Source organism: Gallinula chloropus, assembly GCF_964237585.1.
Source record: "Gallinula chloropus genome assembly, chromosome: Z".
In the NCBI taxonomy this organism is placed as follows: domain Eukaryota; kingdom Metazoa; phylum Chordata; class Aves; order Gruiformes; family Rallidae; genus Gallinula; species Gallinula chloropus.
This window is the reverse complement of record NC_140089.1, coordinates 63,534,519-63,557,313: the sequence shown is the minus strand read 5'-3', so window position 1 is coordinate 63,557,313 and position 22,795 is coordinate 63,534,519. Positions and strand designations below refer to the sequence as shown.

At 47.7% G+C, this 22,795-nt stretch overlaps 1 protein-coding gene across 1 annotated transcript; it reads left to right on the top strand.

The window, feature by feature from the left end:
• Positions 1-5,445: 5,445 nt before the first annotated feature.
• On the top strand, positions 5,446-11,194 carry OTP (orthopedia homeobox; the record flags this gene model as incomplete). The annotated part of the gene is made up of 3 exons (XM_084278029.1): positions 5,446-5,482; positions 6,437-6,846; positions 10,664-11,194. 3 exons carry the CDS (start codon positions 5,446-5,448, stop codon positions 11,192-11,194), a joined length of 978 nt encoding a protein of 325 aa, XP_084134155.1.
• Between the last annotated feature and the right edge of the window lie 11,601 nt (positions 11,195-22,795).

Genomic DNA, 22,795 nt, shown 5'->3' with positions numbered 1-22,795 from the left:
GAGTAAATAGAAATCAGAAAAGCAGCCGACTTAACACACGCAAACAAAATATGTATGTCCCTTGTTACTATATACCACCTATATAATTGAAGAGATTAAAACTACGACGTTAAAAGGGAGAAAGTTAAATACTCCAGCCACGTCAGGCTCCGGGGTACATTCTTTCATTGCTACGCCTGGCGGCTGATTTATCCGTCCGGCTGGGGAAGATTTTGGATTTGGAGAACATGGGCATGTGTTAAATAAATTCCTCAAAGCTCAGCAGGAAGGGTCTTCCCGGAAGCGTGCTCTTTCCCTGAACAGGGATGCGTCTGGAAAATGCTTTATATACCGAAGTCGGCTTCGGGGCAGCCCCGATAATTCCTGTCCGACGGCAGAAGCCACAGCACAGTGCGTTAGGCTCGGGCTCCGCATTTTTAAAGTTTATGAACTCAGTATTACGCCAAAAGCCTATACATACATACATGCATGCGAAGCTGGAGGGAGAGGGGGAGGCGACTTTTGAGTATAAAGAGTTTGCATCTGGACGGGGTTGGGGGGTGTCAGGCATACCTTTGTATTAAAATAGCTTTTTCCCCATAAAAGACTGGTTGTCATAGTTCTGATGAAAATTAATTGATAGAAGCCGTCCTTTCAATCTAAAGCAACCGCTTCGCAGTCGAGAGCTTCCCCGCAGCCTGCCAGCGCGGAGACAGTCGGAGGCGCTGCCTTTGACTCAGCCGGAGCGAGATGCAGATATTTAGATAAATAAGCAAATAGGAGAACGCTGTTCTTAACCATGTTTGAGAACAGATGACAGGAGACCCGAGCTCTCCCTGCCGCCCTCGGGGAGGCTGTTTTCGGAACACCTGGCGGCTGCGTTTCTGAGCAGCTGCGATCGTTCTTGCCTCGGATGCCTTTAAACTTCATAAAGTTGCTTTCAAAAAAGTATATTTATTGTGGCTACAAAATGCTGCATGCAGCCTAATGTCGTAAAGCAGCGATGATCATCACATTTAGCTCTGACTAGAATGAATAAATTGGGATCTGTAGCTGCTGGCAGCCTTGTCCTTAATTTCCAAAGAAGTCATATTTTCGAGAGGGCTGATTGAAATAAAAACACGTGTTTATGTTTTTCCATTTCTTAACTCCAAATTACGCCTAACGAAAGGATATAGTTTGATTTGTCATTTGTGTTTAGGGTATGCCGATGTGGAAAAGTAAACAGGAGCCTAAGTCACTTGATTTGTTTTCTGTAAGCAAATAACACTCAAAAGCATAGCTGTAATTTACAACGAATTAAAATTGATTCTTTTCATCAGGCAAGAAAATAGGGAAATGTGAGGTCGTTAATTATTGAGGGAGGCGCTTCTCATTAAAGCGAACAATGTTTCAATGCAGCACTGAGGAGCAGGAATGTGAATAGTAATATCCGATATTTCAGCACTACTGTCTGGAAATAAAAAAAAAAAAAAAGGGAAAAAAAAAAAGCCGCGCGAACAAGCCAGGCAACCAAAAGTTACATTTGATAAACGCTGGGAGCGTTGGTAAGTGTAAAAAGCAATTACGGTGCTCTGCATATAGCAGCCCCCTTAACTGGATGGATGCTCAATAAATACATAAATAAAATATCAAATTACAAACCTTATCAGCCATTTACGCCAAGCCACCCTGCTGACTTTAGCAGTTTAACCTTATTTTACTGTGTTTCTCGCTCCAAATATAATTATTCTGATAAAAGAAGGCTCTGTTCCTAAATCAGAGCAGAATTGGTTAAATACACTTGTTTATATTATGGCCTCATTCAATCAGGGCCTGAGTTTAGCGGGGAGGGGAGGGGTAGAGCTCCGGGGGTTGGAAAGTTCTCTACCCTTTCTTCCCAGGGTCACGGCACCGGAGAATTAGGGTTGTATTGCTCCCAAACGCAGCGCGCTCCGCTTCCGCGGCCCGTACTCGGGCGGATCCGCCAGGGTGGGAAGGAGGCGGGGGGTGGAGGGGAGGGGAGAGCCGGCCCTGGCCGGGACCCCGGGATCGGGCCCGCCGGGCAGTGAAGGGTTGGAAAAGAAAAAGGAAGGAAAGAAAAGGAAGGTGCGGGGGGAGATGATCTCCCAGCGCCTAGCCCCTTGGCAGGCGCTCCTGTACGAAATTCAATCTCTATTTTTTATGAGAAGTAAACTGTCTAAATAAATTTTATTAGGGGCAACCAATATATTTTCTGGTAGTTCCCTTTGTTCCAGTTCTACGTGTGTGTAACAATCTAAAACCTATTTATTGAGGAAAAATCACTGGATCCGTCATAGAAAATCCTTTTACTTTGCACTGAAGTGATTTCTGAAGACACTCTTGTCACTCTGAAGATTTTGGGCCATTGTGCTAAAGCCTTTCCTTGTTAGGAACTTCAGTTCCTATGATCATGTGGGGAATACCGTAAATTATAACAGGGAATGTACTTGACTGGCAGTTTTCTGGCTAAACTGGGAAAATGGAAAGATGACGGGAAATAAAATCCTTGTAAATACATCTCCGACGCTGCCCAGGTGAATTCAGGCACTTGACAAAACAAGAGTGCGCGGAAGCGGAATGTGATTAGAGTATTTTACATATGCCCCATTGTCATTTTCTTTCTGACACGCTTGTGTCAGCCCTGCCCGCTCTTTTCGCTCTCGCAGACTTCCTTCTCTGATTTTCCCCCTTCCCTTAAGACGATTGCGCTCTGAAGTCTTGGAAGAAATGATTTAGTTTGTTTATACTGCTATAAAAATCAAGAGCAATAGAAAAGTCATAAAATGAAGCGCGCTATCAATCACACCGCAACATTGTTATTCAGCAGTTACTAACAGAGATTGATAATCCTTTGATTTCATCCCATTGTTATTACTCTGATGTGTCTGCGCATTAACTATTACACATTTATTTATCGACCTGAAACATAGAACAACACGGAATAGATGCACACGCACGCCGTGCGACCCTGCCCGCGGCACACTCGGCAGAAGCCGGCTGCAGGCACCTGCAGCGCCCGGACATTTTTTGCCGGTAGCTGCGGCTAAAACTGAACCCCAAACGCCCCCCGGCCGACTCCTGACCACTCGCGTAACCCCGGCCCCAGGTAGGGCCAGGCACGCCGCGGCCGCGAAAGGCTACGCGCCCCGCGGCTCCCGCCGGCCCCGGCCAGACTCCTCGCCGGCGGGCACCAGCACCAGCCCCGGCCCGCACCGTGACGCCGGCGGCTCCGCGGGTGCCGCGGGATGCGCTCCGCGAGTTCCGGCGACCGGCAGCGGACCGGGTGGAGGGGCGGGGTGGGGGGGAGGCGGCGGCTTTTCTCGGGAATTTTCACGGTCAGGGCTTCCCCTCCTGCAGCACAGTTTCGAAGGAGAAAAGCAAAACAAGTGAGCCATCTCCGCGGTCCCCAGTCCAACCGTGGAGAAAAAGGAAAAGAAAATCCCGAAACTCCCACCCCACCTCCACCTCTTCTTTTCTGTCTCTCCAGCTAAATTGTGGCCCGGTTCTGGGGTCTCTCTCCCTGCTCTTAGCGGCCGTTTCCCGGCACCCAGCATCACTGCAACAGCCCGACGTCTCGAAAGCTGAATTGAATCAATGTAGCCTGAGCAGGGAGGAGAGAGGGGGGGAAGGAAAAAAAAAAAACCCGCAGCAAAACTGCCCTAGAGATCGGTCGGCCGGTTCCTTTGTCTCCTTGTTCAGTCGCTGCCGAAACCCCTGCATATCTGAGCTGCAAACAAAACCACTCTTGCATCTGTTCGCATGCAGTATTTACAATGTTTTGTGTAAGTCAATTGGATGGCGGAAAAAAAAGCCATTGGCGCTGTATTATTTAACACAGACTTCACTGGGCTCCCTTTTTGGTGGAAGCTTTATTTGCACTAAATGAATAATCTTAATTGCATCACTTTTGAATTAAAAATCAATGTTAATCAAGTTGGAAGTAGTAAATATCAGTTTTCATTGTGCCCGGGTAGAGGGTATTTTTCTTGTTTTGCAAATAAAAATACAAGTCAAATAACTTTAAAAGGGCATTATGTTCTGTTACAAATACAATTGAAACGGATAGTTTAGGAGCGGATCAGAAATGGTACAGAATTTTGCACTTAATTTCCTCAGTTATCATTTACAATAAGAACCTCTTGGCTTGACAGCCAAGTCTAAACAGTAGTAAATTAGTACAAATTTATACTGATTTTACTCTAATAATCGTAATAAAAGCTTATAGATTTGGCACTAATTACATAAATGCCTAATGATCTTGAAAATTACTCTGGTTAGAAATATATTACTAATCTAAACTTTGTTGTTGGCTGGCTTTGAAAAATCAGAACATTAGAAATGGTTCGCTTCACTTGTGCAAAGCACTTTAAATTGTTCAAGTAGTTTAACATATTCAAGAGGAAAATAAAAGGCATTTAACTTTATTTACTGCTTTAAATTGAGTTTGTAGGCTAGCCGAACTTGGAAACTTTACCCGAAAAAATAGGGCTTACGGGGTTTAAAATCCCGGCCATGGATGCAGCGCTCCCCGGGCGGCCGGGATGCGCGGTGCTTGGCTCCCTTTCCCCGAGCTGCGGTGTGCTGGTACAGCGAGCGGGGCCGGGCGGGGATGCCGGGGACGCCCGCGGGCCAGGGCAGCCTGTGCGGCCCGGGATGCTGCGGGAACTCGCGCAAGTTTCCCTTTCCTCGCTGCCCCGCAACCGTCGGGCACCGGCGGCTGTGGGTGGGTGGTGGGTGTGTGGGTGAAAGCCTGGCCGCGGTCTCCACGGCAGACCCAGATTCCCGTCCCCAGGGCGGCCGGCGAGCGGGGCCGGCGCTGTCCGGCCCCGCGCGGCGCCGAGCAGCCCCCCGCGCTCACCCACTTACAGCTCCCCGGTAGGCGCTGGGCTTGCGAGCCACCCCCAGGAGCCAGACCGGGTCGGGTCCGAGGGTGCGCCCCGAGGAGGCATTTAAAAAAAGAGAAACAAACAGAAAAACCAACCCAAAAAACCCAGGAGAAACCAGTAAATCAGAGGTGACCAGGCAACGGGAGGAAGGTGGTAAATGTGCACTTGGAAGCGGAGGGGAGAGGGGGAAGGAGGGCGGCGAAGGCGAGCGGAACAGGGGAAGGGAGCGGCGGCGCGGTGCGGGCCGGGCCGGGGCGGCGGGAGGCCGGGGAGGCGGCGGCGGCGGGCGGGCGGCGGGCGGGCGGAGCGGGGCGCTCCGGGCGCTGACATTTGCAGGCTGCCCTCCTGATTGGTCCCCGCGCCGAGCTGCTCACGGGTTCATTGAAGTGTTAAGCACCTCCCCGTCTCTCTAAAGGACATTATAATGCAAGAGACCCCCTTTTTAACCACACACCGAATTTTCTTTCATTTAGGCGATCTATATATATATATATATCTTATATCTTATATCTATTTTAAATAACTTAAGGCCGCTAAAATTTGGGGGGGAACAGCCTTCGCCCTGGAGCGGTGCGCGATGCTGTCTCACGCCGACCTCCTGGACGCCCGTCTCGGTGAGTTTCCCCCAGCACCCCCCCGCCCCGCGGCGGCTGCACCGGCAGCGGCGGCGGCGAGCGGGGAGGAAGCCGGGGCAGGAAATTGACAATTTGTTCCTTATTTTACCTTAATGCGATCTAAATGGGCTAATTCCTTTAAAAGTAATTGTACTGTATTAAAGTTTAATTTGATTTAACATAAAAAAAAAAAAAAGAGGGAGACCTACGGAGTATGTAGATCTACAGCGAGTTGTGGATCATTTAATTTCTCTCTCCCCTGTTTTTTATACATACCTAACACATTATTACTATGATGATGATTATTATTATTTTAGGACAGATGATCTCGATGGTATTTACGGAGGAGTTCTGGGTGGCCTTTTCCTGCTCAGCTGCTCGCTTTTCTCTCCTCATCTTTTCCTTTAAAAAGGGGGATAAATATCTGTATCACCCTATTTATGGTTATTCGTGCGTTTGCTTAGAGTAGAGGGGAAAGATCGGCTAGGGTGACCGCACATCTGTCGGGGAGGTAAAGCTCCCTGTATCAGGGCGGTTCGAGTGTTATTTCTCTCTCTCCGTCTCTTTCTTTTACCAGCCCCGCTGGTAAAGAAAAAAAACCCAAGCTGAACCCGGCAAAACTTGCCCACCCCTCCCCCCATCCTCCTCCTTTGGTCTCGTAACGGGAGGCCCGGCAGGGAGGTGTTTATTTAAGCAGGAAGAGGACCTTCTCGGTGTAAAGTTTTCTCTCTCCTACCCCGAGCTGCGCCGGATCGGGGTCTCTGCGTGCTGCGGGGCCGAGCCGAGCTGCGGGGCTGACGGGCGGCCGGGGGGCGGCGGGAGGCGGCGGGAGGCGGCGGAGCGGAGGCGGTGACGGTGTCTGGATGCCTCTCGCCAGCTCGGTACGTTGGAAAGCGGCTCTGAAGGATACATGCCCGGCTGCAGGGAGTGACCTCGGCTCCTTTGCTTTCGCAGGGATGAAAGATGCGGCCGAGCTGCTGGGACACCGGGAGGCGGTGAAGTGTCGGCTGGGCGTAGGGGGCTCGGATCCGGGGGGACACCCGGGAGACATGGCTCCCAACTCGGACACGGTGGAAGGGACCACCCTGCTGCCGGGGGAGGACATCACCACGGTGGGATCCAACCCCAGCTCCTTAGCCGTCAGCGCCAAAGACCCCGACAAGCAGCAAGGTCAGCAGGGCGGCCAGAACCCCAGCCAGGCTGGCCAGCAGCAGGGGCAGCAGAAGCAGAAGCGGCACCGCACCCGCTTCACGCCGGCGCAGCTCAACGAGCTGGAGAGGAGCTTCGCGAAGACCCACTACCCGGACATCTTCATGCGGGAAGAGCTGGCCTTGCGCATCGGCCTCACCGAGTCCCGGGTGCAGGTATGAGCAGCCGCCTTCGCGCAGTACCCGCCCCCGCCGCGCCCGCCGGCCCCTTCCCCGGGCACACCGACGGCAGCACGGCCGGCCGGAAGCGAGGCAAGACACAACGGGGCGGGAGGGTGGGTGCCCCCAAACCTCAGCCTGACGGCTGTGGGGAGGAAACTAACCCCTGAATGCAACAGTTTGGTCAGGAAGCCTTGAAGCCGGACACCCTCTGCTTTCTCGCAAAGCTGTCCCCTTTGCGTGATGCCGAGCAGGGTACGGGCGGAGTTTCCCCCCCCCCCCCCCCACCGCTCCAAGACCCAGCCCGGGGCAGGAAAGAGCCCGGGGAGGCACAGCCAGGGGAGGGGTGACTCTCAGCCCTCACAATTGCTCGTCGCGAAGAGGCGAGCCGAAACGACTGGGGCATTGCCCCCGTTTCCCGGTGCGGGGTCAGGCGGCGGCAGAGGGGCGGGTCGCTGTCCAAGGTGCTGCCGCCGGCTCCGCCCGGCTCCCCGCGGGGCGGGGGAAGGAAGAGGGGCGCAGGGCCGCTGTCCGGGGTGCTGCCGGCGGCTCTCCCCGGCGTCCCCGGACGGGGCGGCCCCCGGACCCCGCCGCTGGCGGGAGGGGTAGGTGGCAGGAGAAGGCACAGAGGGTCGTAAAAAGGCACGTTGGTAAAATACAGTTGCAATTTGGGCTAGGGGTGTCACCGTACGGCTTTTATAACGACTGGGATCGACAGGGGTTCCCAGTAAGTTCAATATCCAGGACGTACTTCGTTCTCTAAAGTACAGACGTACGCAGATGCACACAGACATCCACATTTGCACGCAGGCACAGAGGGAAACATCTAGTCAACTAAATGTAAACGAAATTTGGAAAAGGGGAGACGGATCTAACTGCTAGACTGCTCAGATGCAGCTTTTGTGTGTAGAGGGGTATTTTAGCGACTTTGGGGACGAGTCTCTTCCAAGCCTGCGGGAATGCCGCCGCACTTTACTGCAGCCGGTGTTCAAAATTCCTCTCGGCGAGCCCAGGCTCCTCTGCTAAATAAGGACTCGTCAAAAATAAATCCCTATATGAACAGTTTTTTATGAACGGAAACGGACTCCGTTCTCGAATGTGACAGAAAATGCACGTCTGCTTTTAAAAAGTAAAACAATTTGACTCAGCCTACACGGGACTATAATTAGTTTAAATTAAGAAAGAAATTAGATTCACAAATAAAATATAATTGGACAACTGACTCTATGAAAAAAGAAAACGAGGTCTATTAAACTTTATTGGGTTTCCCAAAGGTTAATGATACCAATTTCAATATTAGGAGTGTGGTAAATGAAGTAAAATATAAAATATAAAATGGAAATAGTTATTTTCTAACAGCACATCAAAGAAATTCGTAGGAAGAAAGACAAAGTGTTTTAATGGCCTCGGCATAATCTTAAACCAATGCTAATAGCTCGAGACTGCTGATAAAAACAGTTTAATAGAGTGGCAATTTAAATATTTTTTGCAATAATGTTCTGTAGTTTAAAAAGTAATCAGATCAACATAACCTTCTTAATTAACACTTCAAAATGATTAACATTATGTAATCTGAGGCAAAATAATTTATGTAAAATGTATTTACTTCACAATTCGATGTATCACTGCTCCTTGACCAAATTTAAATTAAATAGTAATTGGTTTATGTTCTTATACGAGTACTTTACAGTTTTCTTTATAGTTAACAGATTGCCTACACATTCCTTGCAGTATGTGGCCTCCACACTGATTAAAGAATGCTCCAAATACTTAATTTATAGCGGCCGTATATGTTTTTAAGGGTTTTAGATGCTAGGATAAATCACCGCTTTCCTCATTTTAGATCTATATTTAATGTATATGATACATTTAAATAATTGTAAAAGCGGCTGGTGCTTAAACAGGAGTCCAATTCCATGTCTGATATTGCTCTGCTTTTCAGGCTGCTGTAATAAAACCATTCTTTTTATAGCATGCCATTATTAGAAACCAATTTCAGAATTATTTATAACCTGGAATGGCTTATTAAGCAGCAATGCGAGAATCATGCAAATTACGCGATCAAATGCAATATAATAAGCATAATCATTAGTCTCTAGCACGGATTAATTAACTTTCAATATTTTATTTACATAAAAACCAAATCAGTGAAATAACTTCTGCACAGTCAGGCTTGCCTTTCAATATTTTATAGGAACAAAAATAATGTGCTGTAATTCCATTGACCGTGTCCCCCACAATGGTCCCGTCACCTGCCACATCTTAATAGGGGACAAGCTGAGAGTATTTTCTAGTTTTCTAATGGAATGAGAAATTGCATTTTCTTCCTCTCCCAGCACTATTAAAGTGTAATGAATTCGGCCCAGAGTTCACGGCTGGCTGATCGAAATGAACCTGAGATCTGAGCTTTAATACAGCTCTCCAGATTTCCTAACAAATCTTCACATTAATCATCCGCTGGATTCCAATGAGATCTTCATAAAGCTTCGGCTTCTGAAAAAAAAAATGAAAAGAAAAAAGAAAAAAAAAAATCCCAAAGCGATATTGTCTCCCCTTCTCTCTGTCTAGCCCATTTATAGCTGGGGAATTAAATGGGCTATATATTTTAAAATACATTTACAGTATGTCTATATTACTGTAACAGCAGACATCATCAAGGTAGATTTTTAGATTCCAACCTCCATTAGATTCTCACTGTTGTATTAATAATTTTCAGGGGCTAGCTGCATTTTAAAAGGAGTCCAAAGTTGCAAAGCGCTCGTGGCTAATATATTTCTAGAGTTGCCATGTGTGCGTTTTCAAAATCTCCCCCAGGTTTTCCTCGCGCTTTAATCTGTCATGCACCAGTTTTCAACTGGAAACATTCACGTTTTAAAAGCACATGCAGCGTAGCTACGAGCTGAGGCGATCAGACCTGATGGAGATTCTTTACAACACCAGTAAACCATGAAACATAAAAGGATTTCGTAGCCGCAATTTAACTATTAACACTAAAACATAATTGAACGCGGTTTTTCGATTATTCGTGTAACATTTCGTTCCCTAACGGCTGTTCATTCCCGCTAATAAACGCGGCCGCGTTTCTCAGGCTGGGTATGTAGCCCGACACCACGGACCCCGGCAGGTCCGGGCACTGCGCTCGTCTGGATCTGAAGCGGAGCCGGCTTCCCCCCTCTAACAACTACGCCGGTGCCTTCGGCAGCGGTGCGGCGACACCCACCAAATCATCCCCTGTCTGCAACACGAGCACCCACTTACCCAATCCGCCTCTGATTTAAGAGAAAAACAACCCAACCCCCCCAAAATGCAGGCGGCGTGGAGGGAAGGTGTCCTGCCCCGGGAGCCGGGCGGTGCCGGGCGGGGGTCTGTCCCGGGGCAAGGCTCCTCGCCCCGCCGCGTCCCGCTCCGGTGGCGGGTGGGGAGCGCTCCCGCACAAGGGCAACAGCTGTGAGCCTCGCATTTTATTTTTGTTTTCGGGTTGGGATTTTTGGGGTGTTTTTTTCCTATTTTCCCGGGGCTGGCCAGGCTCCTCTCCCGCAGCCTGCCCCGAAGGAGGGAGGCCGCGGGCGGCTCCGTCCCTGGACGGACACATCGATGTTCCGCAAAGTTCCAGCGGTTCCATCAACCTGTGGCGGGGACACGCGTGGGGTGGTGGGTGTGAAGAGACAATAGCCGGAGGGGTAAGGACCCGGTGGGGACGGGAGGGTGTGTGTGTGTGTGAGGGGGTGAAGTACCCCTTTTCACCGAGCCGCGCCTCGGTCGCACCGCGGGTGGGTGGTGGCTAACGGAGCGTGTCGCTGCCCGCCGCCCGCAGGTCTGGTTCCAGAACCGTCGGGCCAAGTGGAAGAAGCGCAAGAAGACCACAAACGTCTTCCGCGCCCCGGGCACGCTCCTGCCGACGCCGGGGCTGCCGCAGTTCCCGTCGGCCGCCGCCGCCGCCGCAGCCGCCATGGGCGACAGCCTCTGCTCTTTCCACGCCAACGACACCCGCTGGGCCGCCGCCGCCATGCCGGGCGTGTCGCAGCTGCCGCTGCCGCCGGCGCTGGGCAGGCAGCAGGCCATGGCTCAGTCCCTCTCGCAGTGCAGCCTGGCGGCCGGGCCACCGCCCAACTCCATGGGCCTCTCCAACAGCCTGGCGGGCTCCAACGGCGCCGGGCTGCAGTCGCACCTCTACCAGCCCGCCTTCCCCGGCATGGTGCCTGCCTCCCTGCCCGGCCCCAGCAACGTGACGGGCTCGCCCCAGCTCTGCAGCTCCCCGGACAGCAGCGACGTGTGGCGGGGAACCAGCATCGCCTCTCTCCGCCGCAAAGCACTAGAGCACACAGTCTCCATGAGCTTCACCTAATGGCCGACGCCTCGCCTCGCGCCGCCACCGCCGCCGCCGCCTCCTCGCCCCGCGCCCGCGCCCCCGCCTCGCCCGCCCGCCCCGGCCCGCCCCGGCCCCCCGCCTTCCCCCACCTGACTTACCAGGGAGTCGACTCAGGATCTGAAATCAGACGTCAACGGACTGGTTTGTGGGCCGAGAAACACCCCACCCCCACCCCCGTCCGCCTCCGCGCATCCCCCGCGCATCCCCCCTGTCCCCCGCGGCCCGTCCCGTCCCGTCCGGCGGCTGCCTCTCCTTGGCGGCGGGAGAGCTCGGGGCTTCCCCGAGCCGGGCCCTGCCTCCCTCCCCAGCCGCGACCCGGCAGTCCCGCCGGCCAGCCGACCGGCTTTGCAAAGAAGTGCGTTTTGGTTTTGTTTTCTTAATTTTTACGATTTAAGAGCAGCAATCTGCCGCCGGCCCCCTCCGCTGCGAGGGCGCCGTCGGGGGACGGCCGGGCGGGTTTGCGGAGTAGTGCGGAGACCCCAGAGAGAGAATCAATTTTGATAAAGCGTTTATCAATTTTGATAAAACGAGAGAGAGCGAGAGAGATGGGGGGGGAAAAGTTTCTTTTTGTAAAAGCAAAACACAAAGGGGATAATAATAATACACACAAAAAAAAGCGCAAGAGCACTTCCCTCTTTCGGATCTTTGGTTTCGTGAACAGTTGAGTTGCCGATCCGCCCCACCTTTATTTACGCATTTATTTACGTTCCTGCTGCTATTGTCCCTCCTGCATCTTCCGCTGCCGCCGGCGGAGGCGCCGCCGCGGCCCCCTACGCGCCCGGCCCGGCCCGGCCCCGCGGTCCGCCCGCCTGCATGTGCCGGTCACCCCGCCGCAGGGCAGGGCCGCTGGAGGAATGAACAAACGATGTGAAATAGGATGTTTTGTGTAGATAAAGCATTCTTGTTACATACTGGTCTATTCGTGATATGTTTTAACTTATTGTCTGTGCTTATTTATTGCATTTTGGGTTTCTTAATAAATGTTTGAGCTAATATAAAACATATTACTTGACTTTTCCGGACACGTTTATATCAAGTTAATGTGAATGGATAAATAAAATAATTTTCAGTATGTGATATGAAGAATTATGGATTTTGATGTGGCGTGTGAGATATGAGAGGTGTCTTGAACTGCAAGCAAAAAAAAAACAAAAAAAAAAAGACAGGACTTCCTTCTGTGGATTCACTGAGTCCTTTGTCACAAGTTTGGGGATAGTTTGCTTGCTTGAATTTTGCATTGAAGCCTTTCATTTATCACAGTTTTAATATTTCATGATTAATAAACTTTTGTTAATCTTTCTGCGTGATTTGCCTTTTAAACTGCAAGACAAGAAGTTCTGTGGCCATGCAAGGCAAAGAGCAAAGGGGATCAGAGTGGGGGAGTCTGGTGTGGGATGGGCAGCAGGGGAGCAGGCCCCGGGGCTGGTTCAGGATGGTGGGGATGAGGGGCTGGGGCTGCAGTGGGAGCAGTGCTGGAATGAGCGCTCTGCTGCTGGTGGGGCAAATCCTGCAGCAGAGAAAGACCTCGGTTTGCTCCTGTGCGAACTGACATGGGGGAAATAAAAGTACAGGACTCTGAGAAGCATTGCATTGCCCAGTTTGGGTTTCTTCTTTTTCTTCTGCCCTCCCTTGCCCTTTTTTTTTTTTTTTTTAAATACAATACACTGACATCTCTTCTCCTTGTACATCAATTACACACCTCTTAATTACACACCTGAGAATGCCCGGCTCCATAGGCACCCACAGAAGAGTCCTTGCCCACTCCAAAGTACATATTATGTATGCGTATTTAATTTAAAAGAGAAATAAAAGCGGAATAAATTATTGGCAATCCAGGCCTCAAGTGAGTCTGCTGGGGGTCAACGGAGGATGCAGCCGTGTGCCCTTCTGCAGGTGCCGAAACAGCCCGGGATGCTCATCCGGAGATAGGCCAGGCTAGGGGAGACAGGTCCCATACCACGGCCCGTGCCATAGTAATGCCTGGAGAAAGAAGACACAGTGCCCTGCCTCTCCTTCCAGCCCTCCCTCTTTCTCCTCAGTCCAGCCTTGGTCCATGCAGTAGCCCCTCTGCACTTGGGTTTAGCTCTGAGTTTGAAAATAGTGATCAGTTTAGGTCAGCCATCAAAGATATATGTGCCTAGGGCACCTATGGAGCTGGGCTGGTCAGAGTACCCCCTGCCCCACACCCACCCTGTGGGTGCCGCTGAGGGGGCCAAGGAGAGCGGCGGTCCATCCAGGATGCCCCTTTGCCTTCCCAAACATACAGTTGTCCCTCCCCTGTACTGTGGCCTGCCAGGAGGACAAACAGGTCTCCACTTGGATGCAGAGGAGTGAGAATCTCACTCTGCTTCTTCCAAATGTATGGAAGGTTGTTTACAAGCACGTAATTTTTACAGCTGCTTTATATTGCTATAAGCAAGACAGCTTTATGATGTAGGAATGTAGTGAAGTGTGGTATGGAAGATCTTTAAAAAATATGTGCTTTTTAATGGTAGAGAAAAATGCTGTCTCTGGCTGGGGTCAGGAGATTGAGACACAACCTGTGAGATCAACTCTTGACACCAAGTGCTGCAGCTCGACAGAAAGGGCCTTACAGACGTCCTTTGGCTTAATGCTTGCTCCTAAATCATTCCCAACTTCCTCCATATTCTAATGCAACTGTTGTCCTGGTTATGAGCAAAGCTTTTTGATCCTACCCAACTTTAATACAACACGTGTTTCCATGGCAATAGATCTTCATGTTCTTTGTCCTGGAGATTTTTGAAGTTATACGTACCCTTAGCACCAGCTGAAGCTTTGCAACATAAAACATCTAAGCCGATGCTCTTATGTATTTATAATGTGGATGAAGACAAGGGGACTGGAGGTTTCACTCATACATGTTACGGGTTGTGTGTGGATGATTTTATTACCAAAATCTCACTCATGCTGATATTAAAAGATAAAACTGAAACAGCGCTGACCAGATCTACCTAACAACATGAAGAGCTTTGCTTCATTCGTACCAAGTGATCAAAATAAATGAGTGAATTCCACATAAATCGAGAGGGGCTATTTATGTTGAATAACAATTAGCCTATTAACTGGCTAAGTAGATAACATGAGGGCTGTTACAAACTGGGCTTATTTACTTACCTTAAGGTGTGTTTTAGCTTTGAGCAATTCCACCCAGTGTGTAAGTCAACTGAGAGTTATATATACGGATTCATTTCCACACCAGTACATATCCACACCAGTTTACTTCCCTCTAAACACAACATCACCCCTAATGTCTAAGGAATATACATAATGATAATGTCACTGAACCTTTCATTTGCTCTCTTGATGAAATGCTTTGACACTCTCTCTCTCCTCTCTTTCTCCTCTCAAATCCCCCTGGAAGGCAGAATCTGCTCTCCAACCCGCTGCTGGAGATTGCATTCAATGAGCAATTACTAACATAGGAAGAAAGTTTGTGCAAGGCAAAGGATCAGGTAACGTTACAGCACGGATTGTATTATTGTACTAGCAGCAATGATCCCTGCTCCTAGAAATAAAAATGTGGTTTAATTTGTGTTGTGGTCTTTAAATTTTCATTTTTCAGAATAAAAATCTCTGCACATGAAAATGTATCTTGCAGTAATGGAGGTATGGCAGTTAACCTGTCAGTTGAAAGTATGTAACCTTCCTTTTCTCCTTTTCATGACAAAGGTAATCTCATCTGAGGGCATTTATGTGAAGAAATAACAGCATGGCATGGTGAAACCACTGGCTCATTAATCCTGGCATCTACTTCCTGCAGGGCTTCTTGATTAGTTAGATTCATTCATCAGGTATTTCAGAGTTTTTGATATCTCACCACTGGCTAGGTTCACTGAGTTCAGGCTAAATTGAGCCAGAAGCAATGTTTATTAGTAATTTTGTAATACAGACTATCCTAATAATTCAGTACAAATATCTCATCTGAAATATATCCATTCACCCTAACACCTAATGCAGTTTGCAGCTGTGTTCAGAGAGAACCGAGAGAACACAAGTGATTTGGCATGTATTTTCTAAATTATTAACATGAGACCTAATAGCAAACTCCTCTTCATTTCCAATGCTGAAATTAAGATGCCCCCATCTTTTTTTTTTTAAAGCAAGCCCTGACATGGAGGAGATCACCTCCTGCCTGCCATCAAGGCTGAGCTCAGAGCGGTTGGTCTGGGAAGCATGGCCTGTTTAGCCTTTCAGCGTAGAGACAAAAGGGAGAACAAAGGAATTTTAGCTTCCCCCTCATCTGTGCCATAAACTTTGGAAAAATGTAAGTTCTGCAAGAGGAAGAGGAATCCCCAGAAATTTGCATCCTGTAATGTCATGGATCGAACTCAATCATTTGATAGCTGTAATAGAGTTGCAGTTTGGGCAAAAGGGACAAAGAAACAAAGGCCCCAATCCTGCAGCCTCTACAGCCCATGCTGACCTGGCTAGGAGTTCAGCAAATGCCTGTGTGAAGATTTGCAGGATCAGTGCTCAAAGCTCTTCTGCCAGAAAGCTTTCCCCAATTCAGTAAACCCTCTTTTCTGAAAGAAATAAGAGGACCACACATGGACAGCATTCGGATGTCTGACCGCAGCGTGTGTCACATCGGCTCATCCAGCCATAGGTAGGAGCCAGGGCCTGAGAGCCAGTTTGACTTTATGCACGCATGCAGAGTACCCCAAATCTCTGGGCAAGGCAGCTGATAGCTGTGGCTTAACTCAGGGAAGCTGAATTTTCCCCAAAAGATGGAGGAGCCACAGGCTCCTCTTAGGCAGCCTGGGCTGATACCACCTATGGGTGATGTGAGAGGGAAACAGAAGTGGTGGTGGTGGGTGGCAGTAGGGACAGCACAGTTTTGATTTTTCATCTTGTCACCGCAAGAACAGCAGGAAGAGCTGGAAGGGCTGGTCATGCCCGGAATGTGATAGAGTGTGCTCTCTGATGAACCATCACTCTTTCATCTGAGTTGTGCTGAAGGAGCTGCATTAATAGCCATGTAAAGTCCTCTGTGAGATTTATTTCTACTTTTTGGGGTACAGACCAGTAGGAGGGTGTCTCTTTTCACAACCCTTACAGCCAGGGATCATACACAGTTTAGCCCATCTTTATCTTCCACCTGGGATGTTGTACAATGGTATGGGTGGGAGATCAACTCTCTTACTTGCCAATACATTGTGCCAGCTTCAGCTTCTCCCGAGACCATCTTCGAGGCTCAAGAGCTCTGCTTCACCTTTATGTTGCATCATTCATCAATGCTGATGCTTAAATACATTTTTTCAGAGCTAAAATTATGCTTTTATGAGCATTGAAATCTTTCAGGGGAGAAGCGCTCCCTGGGAAGAGGAATCTAGAAGCTTTTGTGCAGGATTTGCTATTGGAGGTTACACAACTGTTCTGCAGAGATCCTTACCCTCCTTCGAAGGTCGAGAGGGAAAATGCAGAATATGCTTAATACACTGTCTGTGAGGGTGATGTTCTCTCCTGACCCCCATACACAGTTTGTGCCTTGGAGTATGAAGTTTGATTAGCCTTTTCTTGCAGCACTGGAAGCATCATGGTAGTTATCCAAAAAGTACTTTGTAAAAAAACAAACTCTGGACTTTCTTTCACTGACCTCCCGCTACAGTGAATTTCATAAGCTGACGATGCACCCTGTAAGGACACATTTCTTTTTTACTGGTTTCAATTTATTGCCCTTTAATATAATTTAAGTGGCAGCTATGATTCCCTGTGGCTCCTTTACAAGCTTTTAAGGTTTATTTTTTTGCTAACTTTTTGAAGAGAATTTCAGAATGACTACAAGCACCCTCCTCTATTTTTGATATATAATAATTAAGAGGAAGCACCATCCTCTGTTTTAAGGCATAAACATTACTTTATAATGGAATTCCTGTGCTCTGAAAGGGTGCGATGTTGAGCTTCCTGCCTTGTATCACAGTCCAGGCAAAACTTGATTAGACTGTGATGCAAGGACTCCCCATGTCATCGCATCCAGAGGATTTGGTTGTGCCACTGTGACAGTCAGTGTAAGCCAATGATATGCAGGGTGAGTAGAAGGCAAGGTATTAAAAAGGGATATAGCGTGGTCTGGCTGCTCTTTGCCATGGCCATGGCCATTACACAGTGCTCTTTGATGTCCCCTGGGTCCCCAAGGCCAGAACACACTCAGGGAATCCCTGGGAGGCAGGTGGCCCTTGTTTCAGCAATGTGACCCAGCTTACAGGCTTGTGTCAGTAGGCAGATACCCACTGAATTCAGATTTATAAACAAAACTGAGTGTAAAAAGATATTTCAGCAGCTGCACGGCCACAAAATGTCACCAGAAATTAACCAGCCTTGCTCTTTCAACTGGAGAACAAAATGAGAAGTCTACAGAAGGTCAGACATATAAAAATGCATTGAGATGAACAGGGAAGAATATTAAATTACTAAATAAAGAATTACACTTGGTACAGTTGGTGGCTCTAATCTGTGTGTCTATTATAAGTGTAATTAACACCCACAACTATATTCACTGTCAGCTTGTGTTCTTATCTTCTGGTCTCGATGGCAAATAAATGACATACTTTATTCTTGCAATTTTAATTACTATAAGAAATACTTGAAGATAATTCCACTATATTTTATATTACTGTCACTTTGCCCTTTCTGCTTTAACTTCTGTGCAATTTTAAGCTCAGGTTTGCTCAAGCTGTGACTGGACAGATCCCTGCAAGGATGGGGAGTCCTGCTGGGCTCTAAGGGACCCTGTCTAGGTAGAGACAGCTACAATGGAGATGCTTTCCAAAGGATGCAGGATGATGTGTTAGTAGCTCTGAACTTTCTTTGTATTTCACACAAGAATACACTGCCTCTGACCCACTCACCACATGGTTTGTATCCTTAGTTTAAATGAAACCTTTCTTGCTTCCTTTGGACATGATTCTTGTTCTGTCTACAATATATTGCTCTAATAGTCCTCTGTTCATTGTCTCCTCCTCTCTTAGCCTCTCCACTAGGGTGTAAATCTGTAGATTTCATTCATGGGTGTTATAGCAAATCAATTACACCCAAAACATAAGGCTGGCTTGTTACTTGTCAATGTCTTCCATACACGTCCTTCTTTATGTTGTAACTCTGACAGCAGCTGGTTACACTGTTACTTGCTAAATGAAAGGATCCAGTGTTGTGGGTATTTTTTTGGAAAGCATATAAGTGTCTTGGTACCTAAGACTCATCTTCAGAGTCATGCTGGCTTCCAAATTCCATCAGTTTTTAATCCTCATGTTATATTCACCAGCTTCCTGTTGAATTCTACAACTAGTTCAGAATTTTCTTCTTTATCAAATAGCTTCATCTGAACTTGTTCTGTCCAAAATCTCTACCATTACACAAATGCCTTCTATCCATTAATTGCACTGCTCTGATCCTGGCCACGTTTGAAGCTGCAGTTGCCCAGTTGTTCTAGAAGTGCTGTTTCTACCAAGCCATGAAGCCCCATCAAATCTCATCTTGATCCCTGTATTTTGTCTCTAGCTTCAGAATGAATTTACGAGTGACACTCTTTGGGATCCTCTACATAAAAGATTATCTACCTGCCTACTCCTGTTTTCACTGATGTCTCTAGGATTTTGACACATCACAGACTCTTGTGATTACCTGTGTCATCTACATGAAGTGAAGGAGGATTTGGTGCACCATTCCTGGCTGTGCCTTTTGCCCTCACCTTCAGCTATCATCACGTATGCTGCTCCAGTGCTGAACCTCCACGAAATGACCTTGATACATCTCAGCACATCTAGGTCTTCTCATTTCTAGACTGGCAGAAAACAGAAATCAAATGAGCTGGCACTGGACCCACCAGCAAATTGTTTTGTGGCAAAAGCCTTCCTCATTTGATGTACTCAGGGCAGTTTGAATTGGCCCTAGCAAGGTCTGTGAAGCAGTGGAAAATCCCAAAGGTGTCCTCTTTGCCTCCGCACAAGTTTCTTGAGAGGCTCCCAGGAAAGCAGTTTGACTGTCCAAGGCAGCCATAATCCCACTTGTGCTCTAGCTGAGCCACACTGGCTTGGGTCACTGTGCATGGGGCCAGGCCATCACTTCCACAGATTTTGAGAGACGAACATTGCCTTGGGACTACCTGCTCAGGATGCATCTCTGATTTCTGACTTGTCCCTGCCTTGCACAAGAAAGGAACACGAAAATGTCTGTGTTTTCTATTCCTGTGGAGACACAGCCATAATGCAGTGCACTGTAGGCCTCAACAAGCACAGGAAGCTGACATGGTGACAGCTAGAGCGTTCTTGAGTTGTTGAAATTGTTGACTGCTGTGCTTTAACAGTGAGAGACACTAACTTACTGTGGTTTTACCAAGGATTGTAACAGCACTCCTGCATTTGTTAAAGGTGGGTTTGTGTTTTCAGATGATCTCAGTTGGCTTGGGTGCCTGCGTCAATGCAGCCGGGGGTGATTTTCAAGGTAGTGGTACATAAAACTCTTCTTGTTAGAGTTATTGGTGCCCAGGTCATCTGAATACCAGATTCTCACATTGTTGCATGGGCCATTGGACACTGGATCCACACTGAAAATCCTCAGAGACTCTTCAAGTTTATTCTTTGTGGGCTAATTCAGACTGCAGTTTACACTCCTCCATGGAGAGGGTGATAGGCACAAGAGATGGGATTCACATCAGGGTAGGGACATCCCATTCTTCTCATTTGCCTAAATAGGGGACCAGGCTGCAACAGCCTTGTTCCAAATCACTCCTTGCTGGCTTAAATTTAGGTACGTAGCATGTTCAAACGTTCTTAAATTTCACCACTGTCCCTCTGCTCACTTGAGGCATATCTCTGAGGACTCTAAAGACTGCCAAGGATAATACAAACCCCAAAATTTGTGTTTATGCCAAATTTTGGTTGTTTGTAGATAGCTGGGTGTGACTTGGGTGCCCCTGCAGGGCTTTGTCTTGTGCACTGGGATCCAGTGTGGGGGCTGAGAATCCAAAATGCAATCCAGACATGATTCACTGGCTTGGAGTTGTATTTGGTGAGTAATAATATAAATTCTAGAATCTTACTATGGTTTATTTACTGGTCATATTAGCATGTGAGCTGCTTCACATTGCCACAGAAAACCCTTGCTTGCATATGAATGTTATTATGCTATCAACCGCTTCTGATACCTCACAGATTTTTTTCTATTTTTCCCTCCTAATCTATTTTTTTTAGGCCAACAACCCTGCTTCAATGCCAGCATCTGCCTTTCTAATAATGTAACTATTTACTGCATCATTGTGCTCTACTCTCATTTCATGTTGTCACACTCTCCACGACATTATTTGAAAATTGTCAAAACCCTCAGTGAGAAATTTCTACCAGAGGGAAAATGAGAAACGCAAACAGTGCAGCCTGGTTACCATGAAAAGGCACGGAGACAGAAGTCGCGCTGTGCCTCTCCAGTGTGACCTCCTTCTGGACTCAGGCTGACACAGTCCCACATGTGCTAGAAAAGCTGATGTTTGGTTTATCTTGCCATGTATGCTTTCAGTATAGATGCTGGAGTTCACTCCGAGTCCCTCTGGACAGCTCTGTGCTGTGTTTCCATCATCATCCTTTCTGTCACTCAGTAAACAGAGTTCATTGCTTTCTCCAGCAACAAATGTCCATGCAGTGGCCAGTGAATTATTATAAAAACAGGAATTTCTCATATTGAGTTATATCTCGAGGACTGAGTGAGCCTGACTTAAGGTTAAGGGGCTTTAACTGAATCAAATGCATTAGATAAAGGAGAAGAAAAATAACTGAGTATGTTGGATCAGGCGCTTGCTATCAGCAACCATTGAACGTTTCCCTGAGCTCAGTCCCCAAACAACTCTACCTCACAGTCGCTTTTTCCTTGCCAAAGTGATCCTTAGGAAAATTTAAAAAAATATAAATAATTTGGTTTTACTGTGCCTTGCCAAAGCCATCCTCTGCAGGCTGTGGTGGCCTGGGACATGCTACAGCCATCATGCTCAGGGTAGGGAAGAAAAGCTGTTCTAGAAGAATGGTATGTGCAGGCCACCAAGTGTTAGGAGCAGTGTGATTACATGAGAGCTCGTCTCTAGGATGTGTTCTACTATTTTCACACTGTTTTCCAGCTCCAGTCCCACATGCCCCAGAATTCCACCAAAGTTACGCCTGAGCCGGGTGGTGGCTGCTGAGCTGCTCAGTCGTCCTGGCTCAGAGGGACACATCTGGCACCAACACCTCCCTGCCTCCTGCAGGCAGCAGCACATATCTCAATCTCCATGAGCTGACTCCAGCTGGAATGGACACCCCAGAGGTCAGGAACACTCGTCTTCAGATGCTGTATCAGGGTCCTTCACTGCACAGATGGGGGTTAACAAGCTGTGGCAGAAGATGCCACCACAGAAGGGAGCAGCTCCGCCACTGTCAGGCTGGCTGACACTTACTAGTGTCTGCTTCTCTGGTTAAATTGTTTGTGGAAGTGCCTAACCCATCATTCATTAGGTAATACGTTAGTAGCACATGGGTCACCTCTTCTGCAGTGGGTGGAACAAGAAGTCTCCAAAACAAGAGGTCCAGATGTCTGCTTTGTAACCAAACAGTTTAAGACTGACCCAGACAGAATGTTCCTCTGCTGTTGCACAAGCCTCTGAGTAGAACAAGGTAATTTATTTCTGGAACCAGCATGAAAGGAATGAGGACTATCTGCTGTTAAAAAAAAAATAAATTGTAGCAGCAAACATTTAGAGTCTCTCTTCTCAATAAAGAAGCCAAATTCAAACTTATACTGTAGGCTTGTAAGGCACGCAATTGTAGGATGTCTGCATGTCTATCTCTATGTAATAAACATTACATTGTGCCAAGCTTTATTTCCTGTGTTTGGAAAATCCACCCATGAAGTTACATAATGGTCCCATACCTGATATGGCTGTATAGAGGCCTTTTCCTTACATTGACAAGAACAATACATACCATAAAAACACCCCTTCCCCCCTCCCCAACAAATCTAAATAGAAGTGCACATTGAGTTACTTGTAATTTTCAGCCAAATCAATTATCAGAATGTTTTCAGAATAAAGCTGGCATCGTTTTCCAAGCTTTGTTTGGCTAATCCAGTGATGCTACTAAATACTGCCAAGTATTAAGGATGTGAAGTCAAAAAGTTTTTTTTTCAGCTCAGCTGTGCTGAATGGCAATTACACATTCTGAACAATCATACAACTTCTTTAATCAAATGAGGTAATATTAAATTGGCTAGATTTTCCTCAATACTTTCAACTTCAGTGAAAAATACAATAATTAAACTCTCGGTACAATGACTTTCAAACCTCTGCACACTGTTAGCCCCCTCCCTTCTTCTCTCTCTGGATAATAAATCCTTATGAAAGCTGCCACCACGACTGAGACAGGTTGTGAAATTGTTTAATAATGTTGACTCAAGTAGTGACATCATTTTGAGACTTTTGGTTTTCTTGCAACATCTTTAACAACAACTGTGAGCTGCTGGATGTGACAGTGCAGATACAGCTCCCAGTAGCAGGATGAAGGAGTCTGAAGCAAGGGGTGTGCTTAATATCACCCATGGGAA